This window comes from Cornus florida, unplaced genomic scaffold (genome assembly GCF_030987335.1).
Source record: "Cornus florida cultivar Cherokee Brave unplaced genomic scaffold, ASM3098733v1 CherokeeBrave_3.0.0_Hap2_Chr04, whole genome shotgun sequence".
Taxonomy (NCBI): Eukaryota; Viridiplantae; Streptophyta; class Magnoliopsida; order Cornales; family Cornaceae; genus Cornus; species Cornus florida.
In genome coordinates this window covers 41074635-41102095 of record NW_026775574.1, presented here as the reverse complement: position 1 = coordinate 41102095, position 27461 = coordinate 41074635, and the positions used below count along the sequence as shown (strand labels likewise).

Here is a 27461-nt window from a genome sequence, read left to right as displayed (position 1 = left end):
GCTGTCTCCCACCGAAAACCTTCCCCCTTTTGCTTCTCAACATTATGCTAGAAGGAGTAGGAGTAGAGAGAGGAACAGCCATAGAGTTCTGAGCATGAGATGAATCGGACATACCTAGACACGAATGGGGAACCTTGTTGGCAACCCATTTCTGTTTTTCATTTCTGGACCATCTCTTACTGGATTTCTTCGAAGAAAAGCCGTCTTCTTTCATAAGAGCGCAGACACCATTCTCATCATCCCCCAAGGATTCAGACTGAAGAAGCTCGAACCTATTGCCCGAGATCAGGTTTTGACAGCACGTTCCATGTCGGAAAGTCTTCGGACAAGATCCGGTCCCCTTCGTCTTGCTCAAACTCATCTTTGCCCAATTCATCTTATCCTTCTTCGACCAAACACGCACCTCTGACTTTCTCTGTGACGTGTCCGAATGGTGATCCTTAACCACCGAGCTTTGAACCTCTTCTGAAAATGATTTGGGCTGCCCACCATGCAAAGAAATTGATAGGCGATGGTTTGGGCCCCATCGAACCACCCTATCTTTAGCCTTTCTTAACTTGTTCTGAACAGGCCCAGTAGAAATAGGCCCAGAGAACTTAAGGCGTCCATCCCTCTTGACTGGTTTGGGGTATTGCCCCATCCCAAATGATGACCCAGGCCCAAACCCACCCCTCTCATGTGTAGCCTGCCCAACCACGTTCAAGCCCACCATACGATCCCTACGCTGAAAAGGCCCAATCTCGTCTGGCCTAACATAATTAACTTTCAAAAAATCCCGAGGCTCACGTGCCACAACACGTGGTGGAGGAGCTGTCTTCCACTCACAATGGACCTCATTCCTCCTCTAACCACGTGTCCCGACAGCATTCTTTCCTCTTCCACTCGCCTTAGGCGCGTGACGACTCACCCGTCCCTGATCTTGAGACCGGTTGGCCTGTACCGCTTCCTTTTGGATCACCGGTGAGAATCCATTCGCACAACCAGACCTGTGCGACGGATGGGAAACTCCAGCCGATGCCGCCGGTGGAAGCACGGCACCCTTTACGGAACTGGTTTTAGTCAGCGGGACCAAGAACGGAGCGATTTCTTCAGATAGCGAAATTCTGAAAGCCCACCGTCCATCCTCCACAACAAAGCTCTTTGGGATCACACAGCCATCAGCCACAGTGATCACAATTCTTTCCGTATCGCTTATCTTAAATGCCTCCACGTCCCGGAATCCTCCACACAAATCTCCAATGGCAACAAACAACTTTTGGCACCAAAGATGCAGCGGCAATCCATACACAATAACACGCCGGTGGTTATCCCTCAACCTCAACCCATAGCAACCAACTCTTTAGTACCAAAGGTCGATGAAAAGCTGTGCCTCACCCCAAGATTTCTTGCCCCAATCCAGAACCTTCTGAGCCTCCAAAACTGACGGGAACCGGAACAGCAAAAGCCCATCCGGCAGAGAGTTAACCCTAACCCCTCCCGAGATCAACCAAGCCTTCGTGGCCCAATCTTCAATTTCCTCGAAAGACCCCACCTCTCTGTCAAATCTCCCAACCAGGCAAGCTCTAAGAACACGTTCTCGAGAGGAGGTACTGAGGTTGTCCACCCTAAACACTAGATCACTAGGAGAAGGAATCCGTTCCACCTCCCCTTTCAGATCCAGGCGTGGAAGACGAGCCACCTCCAAGTAAGACAAACTCTGACTATCAAGCGCTTTCATGAACAGAACCACAGGATTGCAAACCAACAAGATCAACAGAGAAAAAGAACGAAAGAAAGAAAAAATAGCAGAGGATTTCACCGGAATTAATGACTCCGGTGACTAGTCGGAGCAGTAGACTCCGGCCACATCTCTACCACATTTTTGATCCTCTGAAGATCCATAGTCTTGATTTTTACCTCTTCGCCTGCTTTCACTTTCCAAATAATCCTCATTGATTGAAATCTAATATGTATCTCGTTCTCAACTTCACTTTCATTATTTATCACGAAACTAAAAATATATAAAAAGGTCATATAAAAGAACAATTTTCCATGTACCACCAAGTAAAATTGTTCAAGTTGCGAAATATACCATCTACAAAGCTATTAAAGCAGCACAATATGCTATTGTTGAATTTCAATCTTAATAATATATATATATATATATATATATATATATATTTTGTGGTGACAATCCCAGATTAGTGAGTTCTATTAACATGGTAATCCTCTGTATATTCCAGAAAATTAGAAAATGGCAGCTCAGTGTGTCATCTAGCACATGGAAGACCCCAACTTTCAACCTTCAGTATTACTACTCATTGTAGAGGGCAAGATTGCTAAGAGATCCAAAGATAAATGCACATAGGAATGAAATTCCATGGAGCAAGCTTGGTCATTAATAGGCTAATCCAGCAACCTACAATACCATCTAACAAAAACTATACTAATCTGATACATCACAACAGAAGATCAACTGAAAGAATATTTTAAAGTAACCCAATACGCAGCATCTACCATTTATATTTTGAGGGCTTATGTTTTCCAAACTTCCTATTATACATATTATCAGTTGTTGTTGCTACAATACATACGTACTACATACATATATATTGCTTCTGGGACAAATCATTAGGTAAAATATCACAACAGCAACTGATAATATTGTGTTTTCAGTTGTTCATACCCAAAATTGAAGAACAACACAAACCATGAAAAAAATCACGAGTCGCTCAAATATGGGATGGTTTTTCATCCTTGGTGGAGGCCGCCAGTGGGCTCCATAGAGTCCCCACCTATATACATGTGAACAATGATGCATGCATTTCTGTGACTCACCTCACAGATTCCAAACAAGTTTCTACTGGGACCAGGCAAGGTAAGATTCTGACCAATACCCAACCCTAAAACAATGAAAAGAATGGTGTCGTCCAGCAGTATTACTTGTATTCTCTCTCTGAAATGTGTTGATTGCAGCTGGTGCTGTGTCCATTGCCATGTCTACCAAGTTCTCTCTTCCGTTAATCATCCACTTCCCAGTGTATGAAGTCCCTCTGATGTGGTGGTTAACTGTGCTCTCAGTGGCTCAAACGTCCTTATCTCTACCTCTTGTTGCCGTTGTCAACAAGAGGAAAGTTATGAAGTTGAAAAATCAGAGAAATCTTAAGAGAACATGAGCAGAAAACCAAGAAGAAACAAATCATGAAATTTGGGGGTTTTATTTGGGATAGGCTTGGAACAAAGAATTGTTTACTCATAGAACAAAGGGCATTATAGGAATTAAATTTTTTCGATCAACTCGAGTAACGGCTTCCCGTGTTTCCCGAGGAAGAGTGTTTCCAAAAAGCTGGTGGGTATCAGCTTCGGCGGGAAGAGCTTTCAAACGCTAAAATCTCTTCCCCTACACAATCCAAACAGCTCCACAAATGGCTTTTGGGCTCCAAAAGCCAAAACCGCGTTTGAAAACCAATCCAAACAGGATTTGGTTAATTTTTTCTTCTTATACATGCATCAATTGGTATCAGAGCCCTTTGTGTTATACATCAAGTGGTATTAGAGCAATCTTAATTGGTTGTTGAGAGAGAGAGAGTGAAAAAGAATATATGAAAACTTATATGTTATTGAGTCAGTAATACAATAATACAATGGTGTGTATATAGGAGAAGCTACAAGAGTAGGTGAGTGGAGAACAATAATTCTATATATGGTAATGAGGGGTAGGTGACAACTCATACAATACTAATTGTACACGTGTGACAACTCATACAATACTGTACAACACTCCCCCTCAAGCTGGAGAGTAAATGTCAGTAACTCCCAGCTTGCTACATATGGAATCAATAGAGTTCTTGGGAAGCACCTTAGTGAAGATGTTTGCCAGCTGTCTACCAGAAGGAACAAAAGGTGTAACAATCTCATTCTAGTCAACTTTAGATCGAATGAAATGGCAATCTATTTCAATGTGTTTAGTCCTCTCATGATAGACTGGATTGCTAGCAATATGAATAGTTGCGTGATTATCACAATGGAGAGGAATTGGGTGCTGGACTGAAATCCCAAGTTCTTGTAAAAGAGTTTTCAACCAAGTAAGTTCACATGTAGTGTGTGCCATGGCAAGATACTCTGCTTCAGCACTGGAACGAACCACAACTGATTGTTTCTTACTCCTCCAAGTTACTAGATTTCCTCCTATAAAGGTGCAGTAACCTGTAGTGGACCATCGATCAGAAGAACTGGCCCAATTTGCATCTGTATATCCCTCAATCCGAAGATGTCTAAAAGATCGATAAAGCAGACCACGTCCCGGAGCACCCTTGAGATACTTCAAGATGCGTACAACTGCCTCCATGTGAGGTACTCGGGAGGTACCCGAGGACTGGTCATGAACTGGCTCACAACATTGACTGCATATGTAACGATCCGAACCCAAGGGTCCGAACCGTTAGCCGGGTCCTTACCCGAACCCGAGGTCAACTAAAGGTACTACCGTCCTTATCTATGTCACTGCAAACCTTAGACCTCGTCCCAAAGGTCCACAACATCTCAACTTTCAACATTACAGGAGAAACACAACTTGCAAGTGAAAGGAGGTGATTGAAGCTGGCTGGCAGCCTTATATCGGCCTGTTGACACCACAGGATCGGTCGGCTGACCTATAGGGTTGGCCGGCCGAATCGATGACCAAGACTGCAACCTCTCAGGACTTCCAGAAAATGATCTCTCAGCCGACTGAACATCTATTGTCGGCCGGCTGGAGGGAGGGATTCGGTCAGCTGACAGGGTTTGTCGGCTGGCCGAAACAACCCAACTCACACCCCAACTCTCTGTCTAGCCCAAAAATGCACTGTCGGTCGGCTGACACCCCTTGTCAGCCGGCCGACAGACCCTGGAATGCTGCAACTGCAGCTGGAACACAAGAAAACTGGGCTCGTTGTGAGCCAACCCTGCTATGTAACTTGTCCCGAATTCACAGCAATCATACACAACAATCCACAATCACATACACTAATAATTTCCTAAAGGCAACCCATCATAATCCCATTCTATATGAGGATGTCAACATAGTTACAAGTTACATCAAAGTTCTGTAAAAAATTGTAGTTACAATACATGGTTATGCTTTACAAAACGAGTACATCTCCATATTGAAACTTTACAAATAAATGAGTTCAATATACAAAAGACGGCAAAATAACATCAAGTCCCGTCAAGCCTGTGGTGGATCATCATCCGCTACTTCCTTCCCGTGCCCTGAAAAATGTTAATAATAAAATGGGGTGAGCCAACCGCTCAGTAGGAAGTGTCTAAGACATACCTCTTATGACCCCGTGAATCCACACAAAGAATAGAGTGCAAGTGAACGAAATCATACCTCAGGAAGTAAGTAAAACAACTACTATAACAAGAATGTATATCAGTCATCCGACCACCAAATGCACAACATATGCCAATGAAATGCAATGTCATGCAATGTGGCTTCCCATTTCCCAAACAATACCGTTTCACCCTTTTAAACCATTAGTGCAATCCGACCCATGGCAACTCCGCGTCACTAGAGGAGGATTGGCTAACTATCCACGACCACATGGCAACTTTAAAGCGTCGTATCCAGCCTAGGTAGCTCAACCATGCTAGGGTCTCTCCCTAGTCCCCTCTAGACCACACTAACGCCATAGACCACTAGGCGACTCCTAGGCGTCCAGTTTTCGCAAACACTTTTCGAAAACATTTTCCCAAAACAATTTCATTTGTTTTAAAAACACTTTTCCCCTTTTTCTTTTCCAATGAATGCCTCATGCTTCATAATTACTGTGCTAACAATGAAATTTCACATAAGTCATCAATTACTAACCACATACTTATGCATTATGCTTTCAAATGAACAATTTAAACACGTTGGACATATCATAGCACACTTTGAAGGTATTTTATCACATTAACATAAAGAACAAGAATTTTGGCCAAATAATCACATAAACCAATTTATCACATAAAACCCTAAGTACCATAAGTTAAATACTGAAATTAAACATCTTTGAGAGCAAATTTAAGGGGAAAAATTCACTAGAATCAAAGAAAGTATGGGTTAGAACACCCCTACCCATAATTGTCAAAGGCGCCTCTAGGCGCCATCTCAGCGCCTTTAGTGACTTAAGGCACGGGGGTTAAAGAAGGCGTGCGCCTTTCCAATACAGGCGCCAGGCTACACGCGCGCTAAAGGCGCGCCTGCTTGAAAATGCAATTTTTTAATTGGTTTGGTTCTGTTTGTTTATTTTTTTGTGTATTGTTATATTATTATTATTTATATTTTATTATTTTATTAGTTAATTGAATAGAAAACCTACAAGTTACATTGTTACAACATAAAAAAAAAAAATAAAAAAAAAGAGAACAAAAAGCAAAGGAAAGAAGACAGAGGCAGCGACGACTTGGACTCTCGGTCTCGGAAGTCGGATCTGCGTCTGCGACTCTGCCGGTAAGTTCTCCAACTTCTCCTTCTCTCTCTTCTTCTTCTCTTCTTCTTCTCTCGTCCTCTTCTCAGATTTGCTTCTTCTTCTTCTCTCTTCTGCGACTTTGCAGATTTTTTTTTTTCTTCTTTTCTTCTTTTTTTTTTTCTTCTTCTTCTTTTCTTCTCTCGGCTCTCTCGGCCGAGTCGAGTTTGGCAGAAAATATTTTTTATTTTTCTTCTTTTTATTTTTTTATTTATCTTTATTTTATTATTTTATTTTTTTTCTCGAGTCTGGACTCTGGACTGTCTGGCAGCTCTTCTTTTTATTTTATTATTTTATTTTTATCAAATTAATAAATAAATAAATAAGAAAATTTATAAATTTTGAAAGACTTCAGTTTGTTTGTAGAGTTGGAGTCGTTGCCAAATCGATCGGATGCCGACCTATTTAGTCCTTATTTAGATTGTCTTTTGTTTTGTTTTGTTTTGTTTTTTTTTTTTTTCAGTTGTCTGTATTTGTTATGTACTGTTCTTTATTTCATATAACGTGGCAATAAAAAGATCGTTGTTTGCATTTTGTATATACAATTTTGTGCATGTGGATGTATTTTAAACTTTTGTTGCACTATATTCAATAATTGGGTATCAGAAAGATGTTGGACTTTAAGGTGAAGTCAAAATTTGATCTTTCTCATCATACATAACCTTCTGCATGAACAGGTAACAATAAGATTAATGCAAGTAGACACTTTGAATTGTTAATAATGACAGCAAAATGCAGTAACATTATAATGCATTTTTTCTACATCAACCCCAATTTTTGAAGTAAATATATTTTATCATACTGAATTTTAGAGATTGAATCGTCGATTTATTTCCATGATATTCTTCATCAATACGAATAAAAATATGATTCTTTTTTTTTTTTTTTTTTTCATAATCATCAAGCTTAATTCGTGCTTAATGAAAATTAGATTTTTTTTTTTTTTTCCTAAATGCTTAATGAAAATTAGATTTGATTTGACTTAAAAATAATAATAGCACATCCATCATATCCATGTGATTTACTTGGTTTTGGCATATTTATATTGAATATTGAACTTAAGTAATTCATTTAGTTGACTTTTGCATCTTTATATATACTATTGCATCTTTAATACTTTATTGGGTGGGTTTTGTTGTTTTTTTTTTTTTTTTTCAACGTGCGCCTTGCTTCAGTCGGGCACGCGCCTCGCCTTGCGCCTCAGGCTTCAGGAGGCATTTGCGCTTTTGTGCGCCTTGAGCCTTTAACAACTATGCCCCTACCTCAATTAGAAGAAAAAGCCCCAAATTGAACCCAAAATTCGAAATCCCAATTGGTGGCCAAATTAAACTTTGCTCCAATCAAAACGTAGGCCTCAACGCGCTCATTAACTTTGCCTTTTATGGCAATATCAAATTCTAAGTGCAATGAGAGAGATCTAGGCTTGAAGTTTTGTAAAAAAGAAAAAAGAAAAAAAAGAAAAGAATGAGAGGAAGAGAGAGCCAGCCTGAAAGAGAGTGAGATTTAGTGGCTGATAATGCATATGCACAAGTGGGTCCCCCAAGAGAATAAATATCTTCCTTTTAGTAACATATATATATATATATGCACAAATTAAACACAATCTACTATACAATCATGAAACTATGCGCAAAAGTAATAGTGCATGAAATGCAATGAACTTAAGACACAACCCCCGTACTTAACAACCCCTGCAGTGGGTCCCACCTGGACCCTCCGAAATGGCAAGCAATTCATTTCCAAAACCCAAGGGAATGCTCCAACCAACATTCTGAATACATTCGGCACACTCCACGGTGTTCGACACGCAAAACGAGGCAAAACGAAAATGATCTTGATAAGTCAAGAAAACTCCAGAAAATAGAAAATGACGAAAATCGGAAACATTACAGCATAGGAGATGTCTGACGAGTGATTGTGAGGTAAATAAGTTTACCTGCAATTCTTCAATACGTCTCTGGATCATCGAGTAGGTCACCATCATCTACCTTAAGTTTTACATTAGTCTCCATGGGTGTAGCTACAGGTTTCGAACCAAGATACCCAGTATCCTGTAATAGATCAAGAGTATACTTCCGCTGAGAAAGACTAATGCCTTGCTTCGACCGAGCCACCTCAATTCCTAGAAAATATGAAAGTTTGCCCAAATCCTTAGTATGGAAGCTAGAACTCAAGTTGTGGATTAGAACTTGTATCCCATCTTTGTCACTGCCAGCGATAACAATATCATCTACATACACCACAAGAATCACAATTCCACATTTCGTTTTCTTAAAAAAGAGAGAGTGGTCAGCTTAGCTTCTGGTCATACCATGAGCTATACTAAACTTATCAAACCATGCATGAGGGGACTGTTTGAGGCCATAGATAGACTTCTTGAGATCACACACACACTCCGCTTTATACTCAAACCCAAGTGGTTGAGTCATATAGACCGTCTCATTAAGGTCATTGTGCAGAAAGACATTTTTAACATCAAGTTGATGAAGTGGCCGTGCTAGATTAGTTGCAAGCGTAGTTGTTAAAGGCGCACCTAGGCTCCATAAAAGCCCCAGGTTCGTCAAGGCTCAGCTAGAGCGCCTTAACCTACTACGGGCCAGACCCCTTCAATCAGGCTCACTTAAAGCCCCCAGGCTCACACTTTTTAGTAGGCTGGAGGCAAAAAAAAGGGCGCGCCTTGTATTTTTTAATCAATTATTCATATCATTTTCTTTTTTATTTGATGACTAGTAAATTAAAAGGTTCTATATCATATATCTTATTATTTAACTTTCTGAAATATTTGACAAAATTCATAAATTTATGGTTCACTTCTTACATTAATTGCAATTACTGCTTGATTATGAATATATATAATAATATATGTTTAAATATGCATTATTATATACACACGCCTTACTTTTATCAGGCTCATGCCTTGTATTGCGCCTTGTGCTTAGGCTCCAGAAGGCATTTGGCGCTTTAGTGCGCCTTGAGCCTTTAACAATTATGGCTGCAAGAGAGATTATCACATGAACAGAATTCAGTTTGGCCACAGGAGAGAACGTCTCAGTATAATCAAGGCCGTAAGTCTGAGTGTAGCCTTTAGCAACAAGTCGAGCTTTGAGAGGTCAACACTACCATCAGGCTTCTGTTTAACAGTAAAAACCCAATGACAACCAACAACCTGAGTATTAGCAAGCTTAGGAATAAGGTCCCAGGTATGATCCAATTTTAAAGTGTTTATTTTTTCTTCCATTACTTTCCTCGACCCTGGATGAGAAAGTGCCTTCCTGTAGGACTTAAGAAGAGGAATAGAGGATAATGACAAAGAAAAAGCTTGAAAGGAGGAGGACAATTTATTATACGATACAAAATTAGAGATAGGGTGATTGGTACAAGACCTTTACCTTTCCGAACAGCAATAGGTTGATCAAGATCAGAGTTTGGAGAGACGGAAGAATCTCCAAGCGTTGAAGCGACTGGTGGAAGTGGCAAGGCTGGGTTTACTACTTCAGTCGTTGGAACATGATTAACTACTCTTTTCCGGCGACGAGCATAGACACGAAGAGCTGGTGGGATGTCAGAATAAAAAACTGGAGTTGGAAGAACAGACTCTTGAAGAACAGAATCCTCTAGGCGACTGCCTTCCAGAGAATAATAAGGAACATCCTCAAAGAAAGTTACATCTGCACACAAAATGTTTACGAAGAGTTGGACTGTAACATTTATATCCCTTTTGAGTGCGAGAATAACCTAAGAAAATACATTTGTCAGCACAAAGGACCAAGTTTGTCTCGTCCCGAGCTTAGATTATGAACAAAACAGACACACCCAAACACCTTTGGAGGAATGGAAAAAGGATTTTTGTTAGAAAACATCATTTGGAAGGGTGATTTTCCTTAAAGGACTCTAGAAGGTATTCGGTTTAAAAGATAAGCAGCAACCAGAACTGCATCTGCCCAAAAATGTTTTGGAACATGCATTTGAATTGTTAAAGGCACGAATGATAGCTAGGAGTGGGCCATTCTTCCGTTCAGTAACTCCATTTTGTTCAGGGGTATCAACACAAGATGTTTGACGGATAATGCCCCTCGACTCAAGAAACTTTTGAAAAACATTAAGTTTATATTCAAAAGCATTGTCAGTTCTAAGAACAAGTAATTTTGCATTAAACTGATCTTGAATTTTAGTATAAAAGGATTGAAAAATAGAGAATACTTGAGATCTATCTTTAAGAATATAACCCAAGTTGAACATGAATAATCATCAATAAGTGACACAAAATAACGAGCACTAAATAAACCAGTAGTATGAGCTAGTCCCCAAACATCTGAATGTATTAACTCAAAAAGTTTTAAACTTTTATCAAAACGAGACTTAAAAGTAGCCCAATGATGTTTACTAAGTTCGCAAGTAGTACAATTAAACTTAGAAAAATCAACTAAAGAAGGGACCAAGGCTCGAAGACTATTTGAAGAGGGATGTCCAAGGCGGCAATGCCACTGGTAAGTTGAAGAAGGTGGAAGGTAGAGTTGTCGGAATAGTAGTTGGTTGGAAGTAGTAAAGACCATCCTTCTCCAAACCCCCACCAATCGTCTTCTTCTTCTTGAGATCCTGAAAGACACAACGGGAAGGCGAAAAAGTAACTGAGCAATTTTAATCTGATATGATTTTACGAACTGACAATAAATTGAATGAAAATTGAGGGATATATAAAACTGATGAAAAAGTGAGACCCGAAGTGCGGAAGGTACCAATTCCATGAATAGGTGATTTGGCACTATTTGCTATAGTAACAACCAATGGTGAGAAAACATGAGAAATATCTGAAAGAAGAGATGGGTTACCTGTCATGTGATTGGATGCCCCTGAATTAATGATCTAAGGTGTAGAAGATGAAGCATAGAGACATACATTACTTGAAGTAACGATATTAGCAGTGGAGGAAAGGGTTGATTTGCACGCTCACGCTTTACCAGTTTAGTGCTGGTGATTGACCGAAGAAGATGAGATTCCTTAGTATCCATTACAAGAGCTGTTGAACAAATAAGATATAGTAGCGAGAGGAGCCGAGATAAGAGAACCAAGATCTATCCGAGATGAACTCGAGAGAAATTATCGAGGAGAGAGCTGAGGAGGACTTCGAGAGAGATTGCTGAGACGAGAATTGAGATCATCGAGTAGAGATTGCCGAGACGAGATTGAGAGAAAGCCGAGATGGAATCAAGATCGGAGTCTACATAAGACTAAAAAAAAAAAAAATTTAAAGAGGGATCGATTTATGCTTTGATACCATGTTGAGAGAGAGAGAGTAAAAGAGAGTATATAAAAACTTATATGTTATTGAGTCAGTAATACAATAATACAATAATACAATGGTGTTTATATAGGAGAAGCTACAGGAGTAGGTGAGTGGAGAACAAGAAAACCCTATACATGGTAATTTTATATTTGGTAATGAGGGGTAGGTGACAACTCATACAATACTAACTGTATACGTGTGACAACTCATACAATATTGTACAATAGTCCTATATCATTGTGTCAATAGAAAATGCCCGTAATAGTAAAATTAGAAAGAAAGAAGGGGATGGGAAGGAAGGAGATGAGATATGACTAGAAGGAGGTGAGAAGACATATGAAGGGGGTTAGAAGACATTGAAAAGATAAACTTGATAGATTGAAGTTGAAGGAGAGCAAGAACAGTGGAGAGAGGATAACAAGAAGAATTTGAATCACAATAATATTCCAATAATCCAAAACTTTTATTTTTTAATTTTTTAATTTTTTTTTTTGATAAATAAGCAATTCATTAAAAAAGTGTTCAAAAGGGAAACACGTCCCTAACAAAACCACAAAAACCTGGGTATCTTAAGGCCCCAGGGAAGACAAAAACTCAACTGTCTCCTTAGCAGAAGAGCAGAGTCTGCCTAAACCCTAAAAACAAAGAGAGCTAATAACAGAAGATTTCAAAACACTGATGGAAGATTCCTCTCCTTCCAAGGATCTTCTATTCCGCTCCCTCCACAAACACCACCAAAGACATAAAGGCGCCATCCTCCAGAACCCTTGAGCCTGTGCTTCCACCCAACTCCATCTCCAGGTGCCCATCAGGCTTCTCGTAGATCTAGGCATGACCCAACAAACTCCAAATAAACCTAGCAAAAGGTTCCATTAATCAACCGCCACTGGACAATGCAATAGAAGATGATCATCCGACTCGCTAGTGCACTTACACATGCAACACCAATTCACCGTGATAAGCTTTCTCCTTCTCAAATTATCCAGTGTCAAAATTTTACGCCACACAACCATCCAAGCAAAAAAGGCCACTTTCAATGGCGCCTTAGTGCGCCACACAACCTTCCAAGGGAATACCACCCGATCCGAGTCCACAAGGCATCTGAAAAAAGATCTCACACTAAACATTCCCCTAGGAAAAGAAATCCAAACAAGAGAATCCCTACCTCCTCCCTGGATCACCCGGCTATACATCAACTCTAAAAAACCAAACACATTATCCATCTCCTAAGAAGCACGGACACGGATACGGGACACGGATACGACACGACACGGACACGGCGACACGGCAAATCCAAAAAAATTAGGACACGGACACGGCGAATAGTATATATACATATATCAGCATTAATAATTTAAAAAAAAAACACTGATATGTTTAGGTTGGAATATATATATATATCACTGATATGTTAGTATATATATATATCAGCATCTTTAGGACACGGACACGGCGAATTGTGGCATCTTTAGGTTAGTATATATATATATCAGCATCTTTAGAGTAGTACAAAACAAAAAATAGAACATATCAGCATTAAAAATTTAAAAAAAAAATTCCAGAAAAGTGTGTCCGAGCCGTGTCCGAGCTGTTTGAGCCGTGTCCGAGCCGTGTCCGAGCTGTCTGAGCCGTGTCCGTGGCGTGTCCGAGCCGTGTCCCAGCCGTGTCCGAAAATTAAAAAAAATAAAAAAATTCCAGACACGTTTTTTGGCGTGTCCGACGCGTGTCCGTGTCCGACACGTGTCGGACATGGATTCTTCGCCCATTTTGGAGTGTCCGTGCTTCCTAGTCCATCTCCCAATCCTGAAAAGATCGCTGAAAAAGCACATCCCAAACCGGTCTCCCGCTATCAAGACGATAACATTCAGCCACCAAGGCATGCCTATCCACCGCAATCCTAAACAGTCTAGGGAAGGAACATGCTAACGTGCGGTCTCCACACCACACATCCTCCCAAAACCGAATCTCCCTACCATCATGAACTCTTGAATCTGATATGCTTAGAAAACTCATTCCATCCCTTCCGAATGTCTTTCCAAACACCTCCAGGTAAAGACACCACAGCTGAACCCCACCCCCCACTCTCTCCTCCCCAAAGCGACACAATATCACCCTCCTCCACAATAAGTGGTTGTGGAGGTTTGGTATTGAGCCAATAATCCAAAACTTAAATCTTAAGAAACCCTAAAACAATAAAATACTGAAATATCCTTAAAATTAACAACATTACCAAAATAAGAATAAAAATAAGCAAAATAAACCAAATTAGATGAAATCCTAATTTAATCTATTTTTGCCTCTTCTCCAAAAGTAAAGACCAATAAAATGTTGCTCATGCATTCGAGTTAGAGAAGAACTCTCTTTTGGAGAGTTAAGCTGATACTATCACGTTAAAAGGTCAGGATGAGAAACATTACTCTAATGCTAAAAATTATCCCAAATCTAATACAATTCATAGTGGCTGAAATGATGGGAAAACTAGTACTGTTACTGAAGATGTAACTCCTGTCAGAACACAAGCTAACAAAATAGGAGTCTCAAAGATGCCTCGGTTAGGTGATGTTGGATTTAGGGTTTACAGAAAAGAAAATAAGAAATAAAGCTTTTGGGGAATTTTGTGAGTCAATCTTATTTCTTCTGTCACGTATGTGAATATACAATTACTATTACAGCCAAATGACTGTATCGCCCTTTAGTGAAATACCTACTACTACTACTAGTACTATATATATATATATATATATATATGTAAAATACATTCTAACAGGTGACAAATAATTCACATGGAAATCTGGACGAATACTATTGTCTAATGGCAAGTCCACTATATAGTATTTTTATTGAAATATCAGGAACCCAAGCCCAACCCAAACCTAAACTCATGTTTAGAAAGAAATGCCTAGTTGGGTTCGAGCTTGGGTTGAGAATTTTGTACCTTGGGTTGGGCTCAAGTTTACCCCCTCAACCAGTGAGTTGCCTTTCTTATTTCTATTTTTTATTAAATTATAAAATTAAACATAGAAAGATTTATTTATATATTTTTGTATCTGTAATAGCACCCACTGGAAAACTTTTAGATGTTATTCCAGAACAATTTGACCTTGATTTTTGGTTTTCAATTGTGTGAAAGATCCTGTAATAAATCCAAATAAGCCTGAATTGGTAATCTCTTCTCTGTGTGTTTTTATCTTTTTTGGTTTACTTTTATGTTCTTATAAATTGTTCCAAGTTCTCTAAACCGTTAGTTTTGTGGCTAAATTTTTGTTTCCCTCATTCTATAATTGTAAACAAATATATATATATATATATATATATATATATTCCTTTTCTTTAACAATTTAAGGCTTATCTTATTTGCAGATACGATCCTCGAAAGCGAATAACAGCAGCACAAGCTCTTGAACATGAGTATGAAATCCTTCTTTTACCTTTCTCCTTTTTGGTAACTATTTATGTAGCTTCTCATTAACTTGTTGATGAAAATATGTGGTGAGCTATATAATATGAATTTCAGATTTCATAAACATTATATTCAATGAAGAGGTCCTTAATATATAAGCACATTACACCTGTAGTTATTACATAAGGTGTGAAACATAGAATTATGCCTACTTTGGAATTTTATTGAGAAAAGCTATAACATTGCTTGCCTTTTTTTAACTGTTTCTAGTTTGACATTTTCTAATAGTCATGCAATTTATATGGCAATAAATATTTTAATCTACTATCTTCGTGGATTTATTAAATCATTAACTTGTTTTAAGCATCTCAATTTTTTGCTTCCTAGGTATTTTCGGATGGAACCTATACCAGGACGTAAGTAAGTGTTTCATCCTTTTATTTGTTTTATTGATCTATATTTAATTGAATTTTGTTCCTTTGATGGTGCAAATTACATGACAATAGAAAAGAAAATGATCTCCTAGTAGATTTCATGGGGAAGCATGTATTTCGTCCATATTTCCTTCTTTTTGACTAGGTAAATGTAACATCAATGCTCAGTGCCTTGGTACCTTCCCAACCTGGAGAGAAAGTTGTGAATTATCCTACTCGACCAGTGGACACGACCACAGATTTTGAGGGAACGACTAGCCTTCAACCTTCTCAACCGGTAAACCTACATGATTCGGAACTTCTTGTTTGTTGTATTAATCTAAAGCTGCATAAATTTGAACTAAAGTTCTTGGGCATGCCTGTGTTTTTGGATGATATTATATTCTTTAGTAATTAGTATGATTGCTTGCAGAGATATTTTCCAATTTCTTGACCATGATGCAATGGACTTTGTTTTGACCTAATAGCTCAAAATAATAAATTTTGTGATGCATTTCAACTTATCATCTTATTCCCTTAAACATGGTATCAAATGATTACTTTCTCTACTTCCTACCCTCAAAGCCTATGTTACATGGACTCGAGTATGTGTGTCAGGTGCAGGTATGTATAGTGTTAGACGTGTCAAATTCAAAAACAAAAGGATACAGGGACATTGTCAAATATTCATATTATTTAATATTTTTATTCTATTTTCTAAGCAAAAATAATTATATAACACGGTGTCCAATATAGGCGTTTTAGTCATTTTAAAACAATAATAAAATGAAATTGGATTATACGACATCATTTTTAGGTTCCTATCCAACCAAAGTGTTGGACACATATCCCATACCCATGTCTGTGTAATGTGTATCCGACACGGGTACTAAACCTACTTTTGAAAAGTCCATGTAACATAGCTCAAAGATTCCTTGCAGACATCAACCTCGTGTATAATTTTCTGAAAAGTGAGTTTTTTATTTTCCCTCCCGTAAGTGAGGTGATTCCAATAAAAGATAAACAATGACAGTGAGTTTGTCTCTTTCACATAGTCTATATGAGGTTCGTCAAGTCTAAAATTGATCAATATAATGTTTACTGTTTATAGGTGGGATACTTTCTCTAATATGGGCAACTGTCCCATCCTAGACTTTTGGTGGTTTGTATTTGTTCAAAATCATGAGATAGAGAGAGAGAGTGTGCAGACATCTGTGTATTTCATATATCACTTAAACCCTAAGCCTACATAGGCTTATATAAAGATACAAGACTAACCTAATAACATAAGGGCCCTACCAACTATATGTAATTACATAATGACCTAACATAAGTATATATATATATATATATATATATATATAAACATTCTAACACTCCCCCTCAAGCTGAAGAATATATATCAAATAATCCCAGCTTGGAACAGATAGTCCTTAACCGGTTATGACCCAATGCTTTGATAAACATATCAGCTAATTGATCTTCAGACTTTACGAATGGAGTAGAGATGCTCCCACGTAATATTTTTTCTCGAATGAATTGACAATCAACTTCAATATGTTTGGTCCTCTCATGAGACACAGGATTTAATATAATGTGAACTGCTGCTTGATTATCAATTTATCACAGAATAATGGAGTCGGAGCTTCAACTGTCAACCCAAGTTCTTTTAGAAAATGTTGTATCCATGTTAACTCACTAGTGGTATGGGCCATTGCCCTGTACTCAACTTCAGCACTAGATCGAGCTACCACTGTTTGCTTTTTATTTCTCCATGTAACAAGATTTCCTCCTACAAATGTGCAGTAGCTTGTAGTAAATATCCTATCTGAAAGAGAATCAGCCCAGTCAACATCTGTAAAACCTTCCACCCTGAGATGACCATTTGATTTATATAGTAACCCAAAACTTGGAGCTTGCTTGAGATATCGGATAATCCGAAGAACAACAATCCAAAGTGGCATTCTAGGAGCTCCCATGAACTGACTTACAACGCTAACTGCATATGAAATATCAGGTCGAGTTATAGTGAGATAAATTAATTTCCCACCAAGGCGACGAAATCTGCCCGGGTCATTAAATAGATCACCCGCATCAGACACAAGTTTTGTATTTGAATTCATAGGAGCATCAACCGGACGACCACCCAACATACTTGTTTCTTATAATAAGTCCAACACATATTTTCGTTGAGATAAACTTATACCCTTCTTAGATCTAGCAACTTCAATACCTATGAAATACCTAAGTTTACCCAAGTTTTTAGTGTGGAATCGATGTTGCAGAAACAACTTCAACTTAGCAATGCCTTCAGAATCATCACCTGTGATCACAATATCATTTATATACACCACAAGAAAAATGAAGCCAGCTTTAGTGCGCTGGTGAAATACCGAATGATCGGTCTGGCATCTGATAAGACCAAATTTTAATGCCGCCTCAGAGAATTTTTCAAACCAAGCCTGTGGAGATTGTTTCAATCCATACAGGGCCCTTTTAAGGCGACAAATAGTGTGACGATACTCCCCTTGAGCAACATACTCTGGTAGTTGCTCCATATAAACCTCTTCTGCTAAGTCACCATGCAAAAAGGCATTTTTAACGTCTAACTGAAACAGAGGCCAATGTTGATTAGCAGCAAGAGAAATCAAAACACGAATAGAAGAAATCTTAGCAACGGGGGCAAACGTCTCATCATAGTCAACACCACAAGTCTGGGTATAACCTTTGGCAACAAGACGTGCTTTTAAATGTTCAACGGAACCATCTGGAAGATACTTCACAATATATACCCATTGACAACCAACAGGTTTGGCACCTGGAGGTAATGGAACAAGATCCCACGTGCCATTTTGATGCAAAGCATCCATTTCATCTTGTATTGCTTTCCTCTAGCCCGAATCAGACAAAGGAGCCTGTATAGTCTTAGGAACAAATGTGGTAGACAACCGAGATGAAAAACATGAGAAGGATGGCGATAAGGAATTATAAGAGACATAATGGGCAATGGGATGATTAGTGACACAAGATCGAGTACCTTTACGAAGTGCAATAGGCAAGGAATCAGACACAGTGGATGGTGTTGGATCCAAAGACTCTGAAGAAGACTGAGGAGGCATGATAGCAGACGGCTTTGGCCTTCAAGTGTAGACCTGTAATGGGGCAGTCGAATGAGAGCTAGGTTGAAGAGAGAGTGAGGGAAGAGGAACCTCAGGAAGAGGCGACTTAGGAGTGATATCAGGAAGTGAATTAGTATCTAAAAAATATGGGGTGGACTCACAAAAAGTTACATCAGCGCTAATAAAGTACCGTTGAGAAACAGGACTATAGCAGCGATAACCTTTTTGAGAAAGAGAGTATCCAAGAAATACACATTTTGTGGCACGTGGGTCTAGTTTATCAAAACCAGGACCAAGATTGTGGACATAACATACACATCCAAAAACTTTAGGAGTAAGAGAAAATAAGGAGGGAGAATCAGGAAATAAAATAGAATGTGGAGATTTGCCATCTAATACAGAGGACGGCATATGGTTAATAAGATGACACGCAGTAAGAAGAACATCACCTCAAAAACGTTTAGGCACACGCATGTGAAACAAAAGAGCACGAGTTACTTCCAATAGGTGCCGATTCTTACGTTCTGCAACTCCATTTTGTTGAGGAGTATAAACACATGAATTTTGATGAATAATTCCTTTATCACTAAAATATGTATCAAAGGGGGCTGAAGAATATTCCTTAGCATTATCAGAACGTAGAACACAAATCGGGCATCTAAACTGAGTTTTGATTTCTTTTTGAAATTTTTGAAAAATTAAAATTAACGCAGAACGATCTTTTATTAGAAACAACCAAGTCAGGCGAGAATAATCATCCACAAATGTCACAAAATAATGAAATTTATTGATTGAAGAATACTTTATTGGACCCATACATTTGAAGGAACCAAATGAAAAGGAATAGAGGCACGATTATTAACCCTAGACTTGAAAGACACGCCATGGTGCTTGCTAAGTTGACAAACTTCACATGACAAGGACTTCAACTGACTAAGACGAGGAACTTGACGTTGCAAAACTTGAAGTGACGGGTGACCAAGATGACAATACCACTAGAATGGAGACAGAGAAGACTGAAGAGCCATAGGATAAGGTGCAAAATCAAAGTAATATAAGCCACCAGCTTCATGCCCCGTACCAATCGTCTTCTTCGTCTTGAGATCCTGAAACATACAAGAAGTAGGATAAAATGTAACAGAGGACTGGAGAGATTTAGTAAGCTTACTGATAGACATTAAATTAAAGGGAAACTGAGGAACATATAAAACAGACGAGAGAGACAAGGAATCACTAAGTTGAGTTGTCCCCAAACCTGAAACCTTAGTGGATGAACCATTAGCAAGAGTAACACTTTGAGAAGGAGGTACATAATTAAAGTCAGATAGAAGAGAAGAACATCCAGTCATACAATCGGATGCTTCAGTGTCTATGATCCAAAGACTGCGAGTGGAAGATAATAGACATGTGGGTGCAGTACTTGACTTGGCAAAGTAGCCGTGGAAGATGAAGATGAATTAGATGCTTGCTGATAAGACAAAAACTGAGTATACTCATCACGTGGAACAGTGATCGTATCTGATTCAGCTACATGGTGAGATCCAGAAGAAACATCATTTGTAGAGGAAGCTTGATTTGCATAACTAGATGGTTTGCCATAAAGGTCCCAACAAAAATTCACAGTATGATTAGAAAGGCCACAATGAGTACATTTTCGTGATTCCCTGCCACGGCCACATCCTCCCCGTGAATCACGACTACCATATGTGGAGCGTCCCCCACGACCTCCACGGTAAGCATTATGTTCACCCTTTAAAACTACCAATGTTGAACACTCACCACTCTGCCCATTATTCAAATTTGAGGTGCCACTTGCAAGTGTAGTTCACTGAGTCGAGAAAACACATCAGCAAGAGACGGAAGTGTGGGATTGCCCAAAATTTGTGCACGAATAGGCTCATATGCTGATGACAAACCAGTAAGAAAGCGGACAACATTAAAGTCCTCGCGTTGTTGCATACTTCTAACATCAGAAGTAATGGGCTGATACATATTCAACTCCTCACAGACTCCCATAACTGTTGAATAATACTCTTCTATACTGTGATTTCCCTGTTCAAGATTGAAGTACTGCTTACAGAGCTCATAAACACGGATGATATTACCTGTCCCAGAATACAATTGCTTCAACCTCTCCCATATTTCCTTGCAGTATCCAAATAAAGTAATGTTGAACTTATTTGGGGTTCAATACTGGTTAACATCACAGAGATGGTCTGAGCATCTTCCTTTTCCCATGCATCAAAAGAAGCATCAGTTTCCTTTGGTTTATCTTTAGTCGGATGGCTACCAAGACCTTTACCTTTGAGAAAAATTGTAACAGATTTAGCCCACAATATGTAATTCTTCCCATTGAGTTTAACAGAAGTCATGGGAGAATGACAACTTGATATGGGAGAAAGCAAATCTGAATTGGACGACATGTTGAACCCAAAAAAAAGAAAAAAAAAATCAGAATATGTATTCTGGCCGAACCTGGAAAACGGGCCGGATATAGGCAAATGGGCCGGATCTGGGCAAACGGGTCGGATCTGGGCTATCCGGTTTAGTAAACTAGGGTTGGAATAGCATAATCGTGTAGCCATACACGGTTCTTCTTCTTCACAACTTCACAGACACCGGGGAACAACACAGTGGAGGCAATGGCGACCCAATCACAAGCAACGGCCGAATCAATAAGCAGCGACCATACCGAATCAAAACCTCTGCAACTTCCGGCCAAAAAGAACCACGAATCAATGAACCTCACCTCTGCAAATAACGACGGTAGATGTCGGCGAGCTTGCTGACAACCAAAGCGGCAATGACGACAACGAACGAGGCTTCAGATCTGACGACGATGAATGAAGAGCTTTTATTCCTGCCCACGACGACGAACGAGGCATAGACACCAACACCACAATCGTGATTCCGATCATGATTCTGATCTTATACAAGAACAACACAATTATAGTTTCCCACACCCATGAATTCGTATAGCTCTGATACCATATTCAAAATCATGAGATAGAGAGAGAGAGTGCAGACATCTGTATCTTTCATGTATCACTTAACCCTAAGCCAACATAGGCTTATATAAAGATACAAGACTAACCTAATAACACAAGGGCCCTACCAACTATATGTAATTACATGATGACCCAACATAAGTATATATATATATATATATATAAACATTCTAACAGTATCGTTTACCATAGGATTGAATAAACTGAGTTCCACGGGGTCAACTAAGAAATTCATGATGCCTCGTTCACTAACTGAATCATGCAAGCTAGAGCTTAGGGTTTTAGCTTGATGGTTGTCTTCCTCCTTTTCTTATTTAAAATCCTCTGTATCCTAAAAGATCTAAATTTGTGAAACAGTGAGCTTGGCATAATCATGGTGCCTGTAACTGGGATTGGTGTTCTATGTTAGTAAAAATCCTAACTTCTACAAAGAGATCACTGGAAAAATAAACTTACAGGTGATAAAGAGCTATTGAAGGTATCCAGAAAATCAAGGATCATTTGGAATATATTTGATTGCTAATTTCAATAGTAAATATTGTGGGGATGAATTTGATGCAGATATTGGATTTTGGATTAGGTGATGTAATGAACTTTATAAGGATTGTGTATAAATTTGAGTTGGAATTTTGGTGTTCCACTAATTAAGTTATGCCTCCTAACATCACTAACCTTCAACAATGGAAGACTCCGAATCACAATGGACTGATGGAGGATTATTTGACATGGGATCCGCAAGAAGGTTGCATGGAATGTTAGTGGTTATGTTTCTATAGCAGACTTGAAAAGATTGTTATTGTAGCGGACCTCTCAACGGTTGTAAGGTTTGTTGAGTTGTGTTAATTAGAAGTCTTTTATTTGATATTTCTCTATTTACGTCTGATCTTTTAGAATTTTAGGTTTTTGCTATTATAATTTGGGCCCTATTGTGTTGCTCTTTAGGTGCAATTTGGTTTTAAGCATTTAAATGACTTGAGTATTGATTGGGTTTAGCAATTGCTGCATGTTATATGTTGCTCGAGCTGGTGTTGACCTCTGGCCTAACTTTACCCACATTGGTCCAAAAATAGGGGCAGACCAAGTGCACAAGACTCCCGCCATTGCAGGGTCTGGGGAGGGTTAGATGTACGCAGCGTTACCCCCGCTGTAGAGAGGCATTTTCCTTGTTTTGAACCTGTGACCTACAGGTCACAATGGAGCCTAGTATATGATCGATCTTGTAAGTGATGTTTTCACTCACTCTCTTTCCAATCCTTGGAGTCATTTTATGGTTTTCCAATCATTCTTGGAGAAGCGATTAGGATTAGGATTTTCTCATCGGTGTTCCAGAACGTGGAGGCTAACATTCGAAGTTGAAGTAAGAGTATAATGCAATAACGTTGTGAAGTGGAAATGTTCAGGTAAATATTTCAGAGAAAGATGCCTGGATTTCCCTATTATACTGGATAAAATACTAGAATTCCACTAGATGGAGCTTCTCCGTGGCTGAGTTTATAGCGTTGTTCATCTGCATCTGGGAGTGTGTTTTCTTCTAATATGTTGATAAAAATATAAATATGGAATAGTCGATCTTTTGATGGGGAGGAATCTCCCATAGGAACTTTAAAATTCCGCATTGTTAGTTCTTTGTTTTGTTGGGGGATGGGGAGAAATTGTACATCCATTGAGGAGATTGTTGATTTTCTTGGGCTCCTTGGGTCCCTTAGGATCCCTGTTTTTTTCTTTTTTTTGGGGTTCCAGCGTCTATGTATTCTTCGGATGCATTCCCCTTTTGAACGCTTCTAATACATTTTAACTTATAAAAAAAAAAAAAAAAAATTGCATTCCTTGGTTTGTGGAGAAATGATAAAGAAATTTACAAACTATATATAGGGTAAAAAGTTATTTCTAGTAGTGTTTTCTAGTTTCTATGCAAATAATTAGATTTAGATTGTAGTTCTTCGGTTCTTCCTACATATTTGAAAACTTGGGCAAGAGAGTAGCCACTATTTGATTATTATAAACTTTTTCCACTCACTTATGTATGTGTAAATGATTTCATAGTTGAAACAACTGAGATTATTACTACCCAGATTCTTCTCTAGCTAGTTTGGTATTCTATAACGAAGATTTTGATTGGAGTCACCCACATTTTAAGATCCTTGCAACGGAGTGTTAGACATCTTGTACTCCTATCAGACATGTGAACCTGAGTCTCTTCCACTTCTTATATCGATAATTAATAATAATTTTTGTTCAAAATTTTATTATGTGCCTTGTCTTCTTTGCCGGAACTCGTAAATGATATACAGCCTTTCAGCTTGTCTCACAGACAATGATTCTGGAGTACAAGGAGCACCACTGCATCACTCCAAACATTTTCAATCAAGAGAACAAAAGTTTATTTTTCCATGTTGAAATGTGTACTCAAGCATTTGTCCGTCATATTTTGGTTCTTTTTACCAGGTATCATCTGGAAATGCAGTTTCCGGGAGCATGGCAGGTCCCCATGTAATGCCAAACAGATCTGTTCCTCGACCAATGTCAATGGTTGGCATGCAAAGGATGCAACCTCAGGGCATGACAGCTTATAATCTCACTTCTCAGGGTGGGATTGGTAGTGGAATGAATCCCGGTAGCATTCCAATGCAGCGGGGTGTTGCTGCCCAGGCTCATCAACCGCAGCAGGTTATGTCAGTCCAACCTGAACTTGTCTTGTCATGGATGTGTTTATTCCTATTTTTTCTGATGCATATCCCATTATTCTGGAACAGTTGAGAAGGAAAGACCAAGGGATGGGAATGACCGGATACCCTCAACAACAGAAGTCCAGACGCTTTTGAGGTAATGCTACTCTTGCCCTCTGTATTATTGAATACACCCATGTAAGCTTTTGAGAAAGTTACTATTATATTTTTATTGGTTAAATATATGGAAATTTTCAGATACTATTGTCTTGGTTGCATGGAACCCCTTTTTCCCTGCAGCCAGAAATTAATGCTAAAATTTATATTGTTATTCGTTATGTATGTCTCAAATTCTTATTGGGTTGGGGGTTGAGTTGTATCGGTTTTGGAATATTTTGCTTGGGCCCAAAGTAATTATACTTGAGCCCCAAGTGGTTCCATTCCTTGCCCAACAAGGATTTGCATTTTTCCTCACTAAGTTAGGGCTAGGAGCTCTATAAATAAAGTCATGTTTTGTGTTGAAAGAGTGAGTTTAGTTGTGAGAGAGTTGAGTTGAGAGAGTAGAAGAGAGAGTGTGTGTAATCTCCATATTTTGAATAAAAAAAGTTACTCTTTCTTTGCTTGTGGATGTAGGCAATTTGCCGAACCATGTAAATCTTGTCTTATTTGCGTGTGTGCTTTCCTTCTTATTTTTTCTTTGTTGCCATTGCATATTTGTTGTGTGAGATCCTGGGGGATTAATTCCTAACAAGTGGTATAAGAGCCATGGCGGCAACTAGTACAGATGTAAAGTACGCGGTCATAAAATTTGATGGAAGAAAGAACTTCATCTTTGGCAAGTTTGGATGCAAGATTTATTTGTTTAGCAGGGTTTAGAAGAGGCATTGGACGACAAACCAATGGCGATGGATGATAAAAAGGGAGACAAAGATAAATTCAAAGGTAGCAAGTGCTATTCGTTTGACTGACATATGATGTAGTGTACAATATTATAAGAGAATTCACCAACCAACTAATCTTGGAGAGTTGTTGATGTAGGCTGTTAATTATTTCAGATTTTTGTTCAAGACCTTAATGAAGTCGGAATGCTCTGAGATTTTATATTTAGTAGTTTTATTTGATTAGGTTTTTTTATCTATTTTTTTTAGAATTTTTAGAGAGAATTTATTTTTAGGCTTATTTTTAGGATTAGTTTCCCTGTGTTTTTAGTTTCCTTCTAGTGTTAGGTTTTCTTTTATTATAAATACGTGTATAGCAAAATGCAGAATTTAATTTATTCATTCAATTATTCAATACAATATCAAATTTACCTGAATTTATCTATTGTTTTGTAGATTCAAGACACCCTACTTTGTGGATTCTAAGTAACCCGTTCCTTGTGAACAAATTTATCGCTTCCGCTTACGTCAGTTGGTATTAGAGCCTTGATTTACCCTGGGTTGACGACGATTGCTCATTTTGATAGCACCCACTTTGCCGACAATGATCACAGAGTGAAGGCCCCTTGGGCAGCCATGCATATTCAAGATCAGTTGTAGCAACTGGTTTTGGAATTGGTGGCAACTAGGTTAGTGGTTCAGTTCGAGTTTGCGCTGATGACATGTCTCGCAGCCAACTGGATATGGGTTATGTTCTTGATTATCCATGTAGGCCTCCAGCTTATGCGGATTATTTCAATGATTCTTCTGATGATGAGGAGTTCGTATTCAGTGACCGAGGTAGACTCAACAATCGTGAATTTCAAGTAAAATTTGATCTACTTACTTTGTGGAGGGTAAATTCCCCACCAATCAGAATACACCACGTATCAATAAATAACTAACCAAAATCGCCTTGAAGCCTAACACAAGCCAGAAGCGTAATAAGAAAGGTCCAAAAAAATGTTAAGTTAGCCCTATTAACGAAGGAAGTTCCCCTTAACAAGAAGAAGACCAGGGAATGGCCCAAGTTCGACAAGCTCAAATTTTCATAACGCCCACCATAAAAGAGAGGGCTGCAATATAAGGGCCATAAACGCCCACGTCCAAAAACCGCCAGTAACGGTTCCATGTAAATCTCTGTATAGGCTTATAAGTAAAGCATGAATAAGAATAGAAGAAGATCGAATTCCAATGATATAGCTCTCACTATCAATTTTATCTGTGTGTCTTTGTTCTCTTGTTCATAATCTTTTTTCAGTAAATTTTCTCAAGTGTTCGGGTGTGAAAAATTGCACCTACACTTTGGCGCCGTCTGTGGGAATCGTTTACAAAAAGCCTTTTCACTCACTTTCATGCGACATCGCTCCGGGATGGCGACAGGATCAGATGCTGCACGAGCACAACAGCAAGAAATCATTCAAAAGATGCATGAAGAGATGTAGGCACAATTTGACGTCCTTCAGCAAGCCAATGAAGCTAGCGCCGAGCAGATTAACGCACTCAAACAAGCTAACAAAGCCAACATAGCACAAATCAATGCTCTGCGCCAGGAAAAGGAAGGACTTCGAGTCGATGCTCGACAGAATGATCCACTGATCGCCCTACGACTCGAATGCCAGAATGAGCCAGCAAATCCACCCCTGGCGCCCGGACTCAATAATCCTCCTCCGCAGCAGAGGGTTCCATGGTAGCAATTCAACGTCCAAAATGACACTTTGGATTGAAATGATGCCGAAGAGACAGTGAGCCAATCCCGCATCCCGGAAAACTCTATAATGGGAGAACCTCGAACCACCAAGGTCCCAACCTTAGAAGATCATGCTGAGTCAGGAAGAAAAGATGCGTGGGTCCCCATTGGCAATCGCTAGGGAGTGACTTCATCACAAAATTCCGAAGGGAAATGGATGAACGTATCAAAAGGCTGAAGGCCCAAACACCCGAAGACATGGCGAGAGAGTTCACCGCCTCAATAATCAAAATTCCCTTTAAAATAGAACCGGTTGCAAGGCCTAAAAAGTTCACTATGCTGAAGTTCATCAAATTCAATGGAACTGGAGACGTCCTCCAGCACCTAATTCGCTACACTTAGGAGATGACCCTAGAGGCGCGAAACGATCTGTTTATGTGCAAAATATGTCCGTCCAGTTTGACGGGAGTGGCCCTGGAATGGTTCAAGAACCG

At 39.0% G+C, this 27461-nt stretch overlaps 1 protein-coding gene across 1 annotated transcript in view; it reads left to right on the top strand.

Annotated features, from left to right (window-relative positions):
- LOC132303192 (cyclin-dependent kinase E-1-like) overlaps nucleotides 1-27461 on the top strand; it is a 97943-nt gene that overhangs the window by 30209 nt on the left and 40273 nt on the right. The window contains exons 11-15 of the mRNA XM_059800352.1: nucleotides 15115-15162; nucleotides 15542-15574; nucleotides 15757-15865; nucleotides 24140-24361; nucleotides 24448-24517. Of these exons, the coding sequence (XP_059656335.1) occupies nucleotides 15115-15162; nucleotides 15542-15574; nucleotides 15757-15865; nucleotides 24140-24361; nucleotides 24448-24516 (481 nt within the window). The 3' untranslated portion in view covers nucleotide 24517. The remainder of the gene's footprint in view (nucleotides 1-15114; nucleotides 15163-15541; nucleotides 15575-15756; nucleotides 15866-24139; nucleotides 24362-24447; nucleotides 24518-27461) is intronic.